At 37.0% G+C, this 13471-nt stretch overlaps 1 protein-coding gene across 2 annotated transcripts in view; it reads right to left on the bottom strand.

Moving 5' to 3' along the window:
* Positions 1 to 2659: 2659 nt before the first annotated feature.
* SDC2 (syndecan 2) overlaps positions 2660 to 13471 on the bottom strand; it is a 92540-nt gene continuing 81728 nt past the window's right edge. Inside the window, exons 2-5 of one of the 2 annotated variants that reach the window (XM_060775639.2) lie at positions 9806 to 9917; positions 7922 to 8046; positions 5817 to 5958; positions 2660 to 3898 (exon numbers count right to left, since the gene is read on the bottom strand). In XM_060775639.2, coding sequence (XP_060631622.1) covers positions 3735 to 3898; positions 5817 to 5958; positions 7922 to 8046; positions 9806 to 9917 — 543 coding nt within the window. In that variant the 3' untranslated portion in view covers positions 2660 to 3734. Of the gene's footprint in view, positions 3899 to 5816; positions 5959 to 7903; positions 8047 to 9805; positions 9918 to 13471 lie in introns of both variants that reach the window. The other variant, XM_060775638.2, reaches the window with a different exon arrangement.

A 13471-nucleotide genomic window follows, 5' to 3' on the forward strand; every position in this document is an offset into this window, starting at 1 on the left:
GGTATAGTAGACTTTACTTTGGCATTTTAAACCCATGGTATGAATTACAACGGCAGCAGCAAAAGAGTTTTTGCCAAAATTTTATGTCTCCGTGCAGTCATTATTCCAAGCAGCTGTTCTTTTGTAAGCTTAACTTCATTACATTTTGCGCTATTAAGAAACACTTGCTGAGCACCATTTTACACTATGTCGCTCAGTTAACTTTCAAGTAATTTATTCAGCAGTATTGTATGCTATAAAATTTGCCATTTGGCCTCTTTTAAGAAAGAAAGTATTTTTATTCTGCTCACATTATGAGATTTTGTCATCCGAGTATCTGCTATAGTCGAGTTGAGAAATCTCTGGCCAACCTCAGGTTGTTGAACTCAGTTTTCTATCTGACCCTAGATAATCTGGCAGCGATGTGATGGGAATAGCAGTTCATCAATTTATGGTGACTGAAGGATTTCACCCCTGCATTTTGCTATGGGTTACATCCAAAGAAAGTCTTACTGATAGTGGACCCATTAAAATCAATGGAACATGCCACTGTTGGCTAACATCAAGTCCAATTTATTTCAGTTGAACTATTTGAAGGTTGACAAAATCCTTGAATCTTTTTGTTAGACTTGCCAGGAGTGGACCCACTGAATCAATGGACATAATCGTTGACAAATCAAATTTAACTGGGATTAATAATAAAACGTTCTATAATAATAATAATAAAATAATCTCCTTTGTTTCACAACTCCCTTTCTGAATCATTGTTTTCTCTAGCTATTCTGTGCTTTGCATTACAAGTTACTATCTCTGCCTTTGGGACAGAGAACTTACGGCTCTCCAGATGGTATTGGGCTCCAGTTTCCATCAGCTCCAGGTGGCATATGCAATGGCTTGGAATGATGAAAGGCCACAACATACAAACATATCCACGTTAATCTTATATATTAGCACCTTAAAGACTGAGAGAACCAAGTTGGTAGGATAAGCTTTCGTAGACGAAATCTAAATTGGTAGCATAAGGCATTGAAGGAAATAGACTTGATTTACAAATGCTTTTGCCACCAATTTCATTCTCTCAGTGAGTCTCTAAGGTGCTACAGGATTCCTCTGCATACTCCTCTAAGTCTAAAGGTACATCCATGCTGTAGATGTAATTCTGTTGGATGCGACTTCAATGGCTGTGGCTCACTTCTATGGAATTGTGAGGATTTTAGTTTGTGAAGCAACAGGACTGTTTGGCAGAGAAGGCAAAACACTTCGTAAAACTGTAACGCCCATGATTACACAGCATCAAGCCATGGCAATGAAAGTGGGGTCAATCTGAATTAATTTTACAGTGTAGATGCACTCCATGTTAACATGGTCTCAAGTGAGAGATTATGCTCCAAAAGCAGATTGAGGGACTCCCCTTGCTGTACAGAATGGTGACATAGTCTTTCCAGCACAGAATATGTGGTTGGCATATCTATGGCCAGAGGTAATCATCTAGAGACTATTATCTGTCTGAGAAACCTAGCTGCCCCCTCTTCCTCCAAAATATAGATGAAGGAGAGGAAGCAGCAGGGGTATTGATCTATCTCCTGCTTCTCTATTGCACCTTGGTTTACAAGCCAATGTTTGCATCAGTGGGCAGGTTAAATATCACTCCTTACATTTGTTGCTTTTTCTCTCCATCATTATCTTTTGAATAAACTCTAGCCAGGATTTCTGCAACATATGGTGGCCACCCCAGTGTCTAGCTCTGGCCAAGTTTTCGTTATTTGTAATCCTCATCACAGAGACTTATTGGCATTGAATCATTCTGCCACTTCACATTAAGTTACTTGACATTTCCAAGTTGCTCATTTCAAGGGCCGAGTAAAGGGAAAAATCATTAAAGTACACAGAGAACTTTATATTCCTCTGAATTTGAGCTCTATAGAAGTTGCACATAATGAATAATACTTAAGGCTTCTTTAGTGCCAAATTTTGTAGGTATGTTTACATTTTAACTTCTCTTCAAACTGGCACTTTAAGGCTTATATATTAATATGTTATAGTATTTATATATTACGGATGTTCTGTACTTAATAATACAATATATTGTATACACATATAATATTGATAATATAATATTATATTGTAATACAATATAATAATAATACAATGTATGAATTATGTATTTTATATTACATGTAATACTACTAATAATATTACAGTATAGTGGTGTAGTACAATATAGTACAATATAGTAATACATAATACTAATATTGTGCTGTGCTAATAATATAATATATTGTGTGCACATATAATATGAATATTGATAATAATGTTATAATGTAATACAATATAATATTAATAATAATACAATATAGTAATTATATATTTTATACTACATGTAATATTACTAATATTATAGTATAGTGGTATAGTACAATGTGGGAATGTATGGTACTAATATTGTGCTATGCTCAGAATATAATATATATTTATTTACATTTGACTTGTAAGCCATTGTGAGTCCCCTTCGGGGTGAGAAGGGCAGCATATACAGTTGTGTTATTTCTACTATTGAAACCCTTGTTAGCAACTTTTGGGAGACATTATTTCCAGAAAAAAATCATGCACAAGGCAATTTGTAACATTATACAAACAGTATCATTATGTAAGAGAGAACAAAAAAATCCACAATGAAATATTTCAGTATTAGGCCACATGATTTATTCAGTAGTGTTTATGTTCCCAAATTACAGTTTATGTCTATCCATGTAAGACTACAAAAGTTACCATTAGAATTGTCTGTGCTTATAAAATACCAACATTTTCTTTCTTTTTTTAACTGTTATATACTCATTAACACCAGTTTGCAACAAGTTACATAGAATCATAGGCACTTCAAAGGCTTTAAAAGACGTTTACAACTTAAATGCATTTTAAGAACCAAAAGTAAAGAGATAGATCCTTTTAAAATTCCTACTCGTACCTTCAAATTGCAAGAAATTAATGAACAGTGGCCACAGAAATTTGCAGGAATTTCTTGGAATACTGTTAAAGAGTCTTTGGGTTTGTATAGATCTGTCAGTAGCTTACTGCAAAATCTCCCATAAAGAAGATTTGTTTTGGAAGGGTACGACTACATCATTTGCAGTAATAGTCCAATTTTACACATTAATTTGCTGCTGTAAGTTTCAATTAAGCTACAGGAACACTGAGAAACAAAGCAAGGTGTAAAATGGATTTTCTGACAGTAAAATTTATACAAAGTGGAGGTTAAGGTTTACATAGCTGAAAAAATACATTTACACTAAGAGTTACCATTATTTGAGTTATCTGAAGACAAATTGCACCATGACAACTACAAAAAGGCATTTTGTTTTTATTTTTTGGAAACAGATAAATTAATGAAAGAAAAACTAACTTGTAAGATCATTCAGACATGCTGACAAAAATTAAACAACTTTCATTGAACCATAGGATAAAACAATCATTTTCATTTATGCATAAAGTTTTAAAATGATTCAGTGAACACCAATGGCGATATAAAATAATGGGTTGCCACTGTTATTCACAGAACACTGCAAAATGTTAAGATTTTACTTTACATTTTCTTTAGAGGAATACATGAAAAGTTTTAAATACAATGGGATTTTTTTATCATAAAGGTGCCATAAAGGCTCTTTAATGAAAAAAAAAGTTCTTCATTATTCTATGCAAAAAAAGCTTTATTTAAAAAGTTCAGTGATCTCTTAAACAGAGACACTAAGTTGAGAGTTTTATGCGTAAAACTCTTTAGTAGGTGCCTTCTGATAGGCAGCACTCGATGGCTTACGTTCCCCGAGATCGTAGCTGCCTTCATCCTTCTTCCTCATGCGATATACCAAAAGCAAGATAAGGAAGATTGCAAAGAGAAACCCGATAACTCCACCAGCGATAACAGCTACAAAAGAAAGAGAAGAAAGAACTTCACCAGGAGTACCAAAGGATGGCTCATAGCCTCTCATCTGTTCCTCATAAGAAAGAGGACAACACAACCAGTATATAAATTACAAACATATTGTAACATATTTAAAAATAGGCTCTGTTTATAATACAATACAATCAGAAGGGATGTTATAAGTTGTTCCTGAAGTTTTGACAACTTGGTCCTAAAATTTCTTCACTTAGTGTCTGGATCCAGGGAAGTCATGCTACCCCTCTATTCTGCCTTGGTCAGACCACACCTGGAATACTGACCACAGAAAATGCAGGCAGGCCTGGAAAGTGCACACACCTGCCAGTGCCTGCAGCCAAGCACCTCTAACTCTCGGTTGCAGGCATGCTCCGGAGTTACCTGCACACCTCACCACACTCTCCAAGAGTGCATGTGTGGTGGGGTGTGCAGGTAGGCCTGGAGAGTGCCTGCAGCCAAGCTCCAGGTCTGTCTGCCTTCATGCCCTGCCACACATGCACTCTCTTTCCAAGGCAAGGGGACAGGTTTGGATGCACATGGAAACAGGCTTTTGTGTCAAGAGTATTTTTGTGTCGGGAGGGAGCTTCCTATTTCGTGCTTCCAAATAAATGGAAGACAAGAAAGAAATGGTAGAAATGGTAGGAACTAATTTACTGGGTGCCACACTTCAAGGATATTGATATGTCCAAAAGAAGGCAACCATGATTATTAAAGATTGTGAAACCAAACCTTATGAGGAGTTACCTAGGAATGCTTACCTTGGGGAAGAAATGACTGAGAGGTGATATGATAACTATAAATAGCTGAATGGATGTTTAAAAGGTGGAGTGGGTGTTTTCTGCTGCTTCAGATACTAGACCATGAACTGATGAACCATCTTCATCCCTCCTCTCCTTCAGAAAGAAGTTGAAAACATGGATGTGGGACCCGGCCTTCGGGTGACTATGCTGATAAGGATAATGACAACGATGACAATTTGCTAATGTAATGAACTATGGACAAGCTTGATGGAATCTCCAATCTCAGAACTCGGCTAGAAAAGGCCATAAGGCTGTTATATTTAAGTATATTTTAATTGAATTGATTTAATGTTTTAATTGCATGTAATTATTGGTTTTATTATGTATTTTATTATGTACACATGGAGGCATTGAATCGTGCCAGCTGGAAGCTGCCCAGAGTGAGAAGGGTGGAGTACAAATATTTTAAATAAATAAATAAATAAAAAAGTACAAGAAAAGACATCCCACCTAAACATTAGAAAAAACAGTGGAATCATTTGCTTTGGAAGGTGGAGGGCTTTCCTTCTTTAGAGGTCTTTAAACAGAGGTTGGATTAGCATCTTTCAAGAGTGCTTTAGTTGTGTGTTCCAGCATGGCAGGGATTCGATGATCCTTGTAGTCCCTTCCAACTCTTGTGAACATTGTTTTGTCCCAATGCATTACATTGCTTGGACTAAAAGTTACTGGCAATGAACATCGGCTCTGTAAATGCTATTTTGTCTTTGCTATGTGTGTATACATGTTTTTAAAACTGTATACAGCAAGAGGTGAAAACTTTAGGACATGTTTTACAATCTTCAGGTGACAACTCTGTACTATGCCTATGTTATAAGGTCTGACTATGAGGGGATTCTGCATAAAAACATATCTCACTAACATACTCTCCCTATCAAAATATATATCTCACTATCAAAATGTCATTCCACAAGACTGAGTGATGGCCACAAACATTTCTGGGAGTGGTGCCCCTAGACAAGTGAAGCAGCAGAAAACAATCCCATGGATAAGAGGGTCTTACTGTATGAATATTGCTACAATGAATGAATTCAGGATGCCTCAAAGTAGCACCAGAAAAACATTATGTTTCTTATGAATCTATAGAACATCTACTCAGTGACACTCACCTGCCAATACTTCCGTTCTCTGAAAAAGGTTTTCTGAATGTTTCTGAGTGAATACATCAGTATCTTCACTTGGTTCACTTTTATCATTTTTATTTTCAGCCTCTGGTTTAAGTATTTTCTTTTGATCAAGCTCTTCAGATGACTGTAGCACAAGATACAATAAAACAGTTTAGATGACAATGGGAACAACTACAAAAGTGCTAAATCACAAATATTAACTTACTCACTTTGAAATGCTATAATATGGTTTCTGTATCAAGGCAGAAAATCGCACAATATCTATTTTTTTTCTTTTCTGTGTCAGGAGCAACTTAGGAAACTGCAAGTTGCTTCTGGTGTGAGAGAACTGGCTACATGGACGTTGCCCAGGGGACACCCAGATTTTTTGATGTTTTATCATCCTTGTGGGTGGCTTCTCTCATGTCTCCGCATGGGGAGCTGGAGCTGATAGAGGGAGCTCATCCACACTCTCCTCGGATTCTAACCTACCTGTCGGTCTTCAGTCTTGCCAGCACAAGGGTTTAACCCATTACGCCACTGGGGGCTCCTACAATATCTGGTTATCTGAGTTCATACTGTCATATATTCCAAATCAAAACAGATATTTTGGGATTTTCTGCCTTGATATTCTGGGATATAAGGCTGTGTGGAAGGCTCTAGGATCCTAGTTCAATGCTTTAATCATTAAACCACTCTGGTTTTCATGTCTATGTCTTCTATAGTTAAGTTCATTCATGTGTCATACAAAGAAAAAAATGTGATATTTATTAATGCACATTGCAGTAATCCTATAACTTATCTTGAAATCTACCAATATTTCTATTTCAGTTATTTTAGCCAAAAGATGCATTATTTAATGATAAAGCACACGACTGGCATTCAAGTCGAACCAGGTCCAGTCCCTGGCATATTCTGGTAACCCAGGTAGATAATTTTTGTCTGAAACTCTGAAGAGCCAATCTCAGTTTGTGTAGCCCGGAAGAATGAAAATTCTGCAGCTAAATCAAGCTTTCTTAGGTTTTCCTGGGCATGTCCTCTTTTTTCACTACAGGGTGTTTCAAGAAGATGGACCTGATTTGAATTTGCTATATCTCTGCAGCTATGAACTCTATCATGAATGAAAGGATGGGGCTTGGAGTTTCAAATTATTACCGCTAGATTGAATGCGTTGAAGAAAATTGTGAACAATCATATCCTGTTAAAGCAAAAGTGGGCATTAACCTCCAGGTGTGGCTTAAGGATAACTCCCAGCAGCCATGTCCAGAATAGCGAATAGTGAAAAGATTTGGGAGTTACAACCAAAAAACATCCAGGGGGTCACATATTTCCCACATTTGTGTTAAGAGGAACTCACACACAGGCATCTTCCAAGAACTTGGAAGGCCATCACACTTGGACAATGAGGGATCACCTAAGTAAGTAAGTAAGTAAGTAAGTGGAAAAATGGATAGAGTAAGAGACAAGGACTCTCTCCTCCTGTCCATGAAAACACAGACTCCTCCTCACCACAGTATAATATAGTGAGAAAATACAATATATGGAATCTACATAGCTACATAGCACATGTGTAGCTAACCTACTGACATGTTAACTAGACATGCCAACATTTTGGAACTTCCCAACTTAAAGTTTTTTTTCTTAGAAAAGTTGGCTCTAACTATGCTTCCAAATGGATGAAATATTCCTATTGTTAGGTGAAGGAGAAGACTTGTTGAACTAAAACCTATATATTATCCACTTCTTCCCTTAAGATCCTTGTCCTAGAGAGCAGACTCTTCAAAACACACATGGAAAAACAAGGAAACATGCACAACTACTTAAACTTCTGATTGCTCATTTTGAGCTGAAAGAATACTATTTGAGACATTCCTTTATATAATGATGGAGGCTGGTTTTAAAACAGGAGTGCAAGGTTCTATGTTTCTCTTAAAAGATTGATGTGCTATGAAACAGAGTCATCTTTATGGTTAATCCACAGCTTTCCTCTAAATCCTCTTAAAGCATATATTAAATGGCATCTAAGGTTATATTGTAGTACTGCAGTTTTGGAGAACCAAACAACCACCACTACGTCCTCCTGTACACACCTTTGTTTGTGTAGGTACCTTGGTCTGTGTTTTCTGTGTAGTTCTTTCAGTTCTTGGGGAATCACTAACTGGAATCACTGGACGTTCTGGAAGCATTCTAGGTGTTGGTTCTAGCATTGTGTTCTCATCCTCCTCTTCATCTCCTGAAGATTATGAAGAATGTCAATGACATGCATTTAGACACATTTGCCCATCTTCTTTTATCCAAAAGATGTGTACCACTCTTAATGCTGTTCCCGAACAAAATATCAAAAACATTATAGTAAAAAAAATCCCAAAATGTAAAAACAGACACATTATGGATTGTTGTGTGTTTTCTGGGCTGTATGGCCATGTTCCAGAAGCAGTCTCTCCTGATGTTTTGCCTGTATCTATGGCAGGCATCCTCAGAAGTTGTGAGGTCACAACCTCCGAGGACGCCTTCCATAGATACGTTAGAAGAGAATGCTTCTGGAATATGGCCATACAGCCTGGAAAACACACAACAACCCAGTGATTCAGACCATGAAAGCCTTTGACAACACAAAGAAACAACATGTTTACTTACTTTAAAAGAACAATGCTAGTGCTTTCAAAAAGTTGCAGGGAGTTGCATGCTCCACTTTACTTTATTCACAGAACAACTCCTGACATATTTGATGATGAGAGATGAAAACATATTTAATGTTCTCTGAGCTTTGTGGCTGAGATCTGAAACTGGGTAATCCCTGTCCTACCTGACAAAAGTCTACTGATAACAACCAGATCTATCACTTTAAGAGTCTCATAGAGCAGCTGGGAGATTGTGGGAGCTGTTGTCTAAAAAGTAAGTTAAGCCTGTAATCTGGAATTTTGTGAGAATTGACTATTACTTATTCAGGCGCTGGCTAATTAACAGTATTACTTGGAATTTATTTAGCTTTAAAAAGGAATGGGCTGACATCAGTTATCTGATTATAGAGTTAATGCTTTGCAATTAAATCTAAACATTCATTGTATTTTCCTATGTCTACCTCATCAATTTAATTCCTATTAGCTTGTTGGCAATACTTGACTGTTTAATTTTTCCATTACTGAGATGAACATAACCGATTGCACAGAGAGCAGGTTGGTATAAAAACTTTTATTTATTTATTTTATTCATTTCTATCCCGCCCTTCTCACCCCGAAGAGCACTCAGAGCGGCTTACAACAAAGGCATAATTTGAAGACTTGAATACATATAAAATAAAACAACATATAATTTAAAATCACATAGTTAAAAACGTATCAATTAAACAATTTCTTAAAATCATGCAATCTGAAAACATATACCAGGAGCCACTGCAATTGTCATTTGTATTGTTCATTGTTGCACTGAAACTGTTGCACTGGGAATCACTGTGTAAAAGCTTGGTCCCATTAAATCTACATTCTGTCCCATCCTGATGTGCTTAATAAATCCAACAGAAAAAAATACACATCGTGACTCCATCAAATACACAAAACAATTTAACTAAAAGGAATTTTAAGAAATTCAGAAAATTCCACTATTAGAGGAGAACGGGAGTACTCCATTCATCTTCTGTTTCACATATTGCATCCCAACTTGAATTAGCCCTTCCTAACTCAATTCATCACATTTTCTATATGAAAAAGGTAACTGAAATCTCACTCCTATTAGATTTATGAAGTGGAGTCAAAAAGAACAGTTTTAGCTTAATTTTATCTGATGTCTCTTTCCACACCATGCAGTTAAATCCAAAACATGGACATCTTACTTTTTTGTACTACAACACTTCGCCACAACAGCTACTCTTGGGATATTTTGGAAATTATAGTGCATCTGATGCACATACAGCATTTCCTCTTCCAGGGAGACATGAGGGGTGGAGAAAACACATATAGCCATAACAAAACTTCTCAGATGTGGTATTGCCTTACCTGAGCCTGACCCGGATGTATAATCATCATCATCAATTGGATAGACCCCTGATGCTTCTTCAATGGAGCTGTTATCAAGATATAGGTCTTTATCAGAGGTCAGTGCTGCTCTCTGGAAATGAAAGGAAAATACATGAAGATAGTTAGCTTTAAGGCCACAAACACAACTTCCAAATTCAGTCTCACCCCCAGTAAATAATTATAGGAATCAAGAAGGTTGAGAATGGAATCATAGAGTTTGAAGAAACCAAAAAGTCTATCCAGTCCAACCTCCTGCCATGCAGTAATATTCAATATTAGTGATAAACAACTATAAGACATTAAATACTTATAATAAAACTGTGGAACACTGCTCTGAGAATATATCCAAGACAGCTAATGTTGTACAGCTGTAGCCAAAATATAACTGAAGTATTTGTATTAGACATATTATCAGAATTGGTGAAAGGGAAGCTCATTTTTCCTTTTTGCTTGAGGACTTGGAATGATTTCATTGAATATGAGCTGAATTACATATCCCCAAAACACTGTGCAACAAAACTGCTCCCTTCCTCCATTAACATAAACATCACTAATTCCTTAAGTCAACTTTCCCCAGGCTACTAATACTTTGATGCAATAGCAGTACTCTGTATAAAAAGATAGAGAAAGAAATATCTCATTTGTCCTAATATGAGGCAATTAAAGTGAGAAGGCAGGGAAGTGGATGCTCGGAGGTAAGTGGAGAAAGTTGGGGTGTAGAAACAAGTGTCCTCAAAAATGTTGAAGGGGAGGCCACTCCTCCCACCCTCACCCCCTTCCCCATCAGTGCTCAATGGTATATTAAAATCAGAATTCAAAATGATCTTGACACAGTTAAGAATTGGAATAAATATAAGGCACAACATTTACACAGGAAAAAAATGAACAAATATAGGAAGGACAACACTTGTCTTCATAACAGCACATGTGATTTCTAGGCATCATAGTCAAACACAAGCCAAACATGTGTTAATTGTATGCAGCACCATCCAAAAAAGTCAATGCAATTTTAGGCTGCATTGACAAGAGATGAATCTGCAGACCAAGGGAAGCAATAGTGCCGACCTAGTTTGCTAGACAAACCCAAGTTAGAACTCTGTATACAGTTCTGGGGACAACATTTCAAGTAGATATTGACAAGTTGGATCAAGATGATTCAAAGTCTGGAAACCAAGCTTCATGAAGAATGATTTAGGGATCCTGAAGAAGAGAAGACTGAGAGATGACCTGAATTATGTCAGGCTGAAAATGGATTGAGTTTTCTGCTGGCTCTCACAGTCAGGAAGTTCTTCCTCATGTTCAGATGGAAGCTCCTCTCTTGTAGTTTGAAGCCATTGTTCCTTGTCCTAATCTCCATGGAAGCAGTAAACAAGCTTGCTCCCTCCTCCCTGTGGCTTCCTCTCACATATTTATACATGGCTATCATATCTCCTCTCATCCTTCTCCTAAGCTACTTCCTAATTGTCTTGAAAAATACACATGACTTAGTGGATAGTCCATCACTAATTTGCCATCTCTCAGTCCAAGGGGCAAAGAAATGAAAAGATAAAAGATAAAACACACACATAACCATCATCACCATCACCGACACCATCATCACCAAAACAGCCACTACTCAAATCTTCTGAAACAGATACAGGTGGTATATTTATTTCTTCAAGCCTAATAATTTACTGTGTTTACACCCCTTGGACCACTCTGAAGAGGCAGACTGGTTCACTCATTACATCTGGGAACAGTATATGGTCAAACATTTTAGGTATTAGGGTATCACCCACAAGCAAATGTCAAGCCAAAAATGTTCAGAAGAGGGGTTATGCCTTGTAAAGAAAGAAGAGACAACACTTCCTCCCCTGCACAAACAAATAGTTGTGGAGAAACTGGACCAAATGTTTTGGAGTACATCTCTCCCAGTCCTATCATCTTGGCCATGGTGATTGAACTGTTAGAGGGTAAGTCCAAAGCACATGGAAAGCCAATGATCCTGAACTTTAAATTAAGTGGAATTTAGTCCCATCGGTATATATAAAATTACAGGCATAGTAAAACCCTTCTATCTATGGATGAAATGTTCTAAATGTCCCAATTTTTACCTAAAACTGTGGACAGGGGCAAATTTTATCCTTAAACTATATTTGGGCTGGAAGGATATCATAGAATAGTGCTAGAGGAGCAAGAGAGGTACATAAACAATTGTTATTCTATAGTATGCTTGGTGGATCTACAAAGGCCCACAAAGACTTCTGGAGAAAATATTTTTGGAGAGTGGCTAAGTAAAGTGTGGATAAGGGGTTTTTACTATGCATTAAAGAAACAATGATCTGGGCAAAGAATGGTCCTTAATAGTATGGCTCCAAGCATGTCTAATATGCTGAAAATCCCACTATGTTTCATGGAACTTTCTTCTTGCATAGGATTTCAGCCTTAGGCATTCAGTGCAAGCAAAACATGAGAGACTTAGCAATTCCCCTCATACAGTGAAAGAGGGATTGCATTATCCCCATCCACCAATTATTATCCCACTTACATTGATATTCTTAGAGTATAATGCTGCAAAATCCTCTGACCTAAATTCTTCACATATTACAAGCCAATGATCATTGGTGCTCGGTCTGGTCACTGGAAAAAACTAGGAATAAATCTAAATCTAGTGGATGTGCAGCAGATTAGTGACCACTAAGCACTAAATACAGGTTGCTTCCATCTCATATATGTGCTGAATTTAGACTGCACATCTGGGAGTTGTTAGTTTGTTTCAACTCAACATTTTTTTAAAGCGGTTTTGTATGTCATACTAGATCTATATCTGATGGCAAAGGCATTTTCCTCTAACCATAGATATATGGCTGGGGAAGTGTGTGTGTGTGTGTGTGTGTGTGTGTGTGTGTATAGTTGTGCTTCTTCTCTCTATTCATTCTGAAAATATATCCGAGATGGAAAAAAAAAGCTCCTGACCATTGTCAGCTAAAACAAGAATAGGACAAAGCAACTACAGAAACTACATGTTGAGGATTCCTTATCTAAAATGTTTGACTTTTCCCCCAGTTTGGAATACCTGTATGTGAATAAATGTATGTGATGAGATATCATGGAGATGTGAATCAAGTATAAACATTAAATCCATTTGTGTGGCCTTTACACCTTATATTCACCTGAAGGCAATTTTATACATAATATTTTAATAATTTTGTGCATGAAACAAAGTCTGCATTTGTGGACTCAACCTTCTTGCTTGAATTACTGGTAATTGGCTCTTCACCCTTGACTGGACATTTGGTTTTCCCTCCTGCTTGTTTCCTTGAGTATTTGGCATTTATGTGAACTATATGGTTTGACTTGGGACTGTTGTACACTTTGGCTTGTTGTTAGAGGTCCTGGCTTTGACCGACCCATGGATAAGTCACCTCAAGGTTTTGGGGTTGATTTTTTAATTAAACTTTCTGGACTTATCTAGTAAGTAAACAATTTCACTGAAAACATGTTTTATATCAGAGATTCATCATCATTTCATCTCACTCTTGAGAACTCAAGTCTATTAGAAGTGTCAGGGCTCTATGAATTCTCCAAATCTTCTAAAAATTACATTCCTCAAGAGGTTTTTTGTGTGAAAAGAACTAAAAGAGGTGCAGTCCAACAATTATTACC

This window comes from Anolis sagrei, chromosome 4, assembly GCF_037176765.1.
Source record: "Anolis sagrei isolate rAnoSag1 chromosome 4, rAnoSag1.mat, whole genome shotgun sequence".
NCBI classification, from domain to species: Eukaryota; Metazoa; Chordata; class Lepidosauria; order Squamata; family Dactyloidae; genus Anolis; species Anolis sagrei.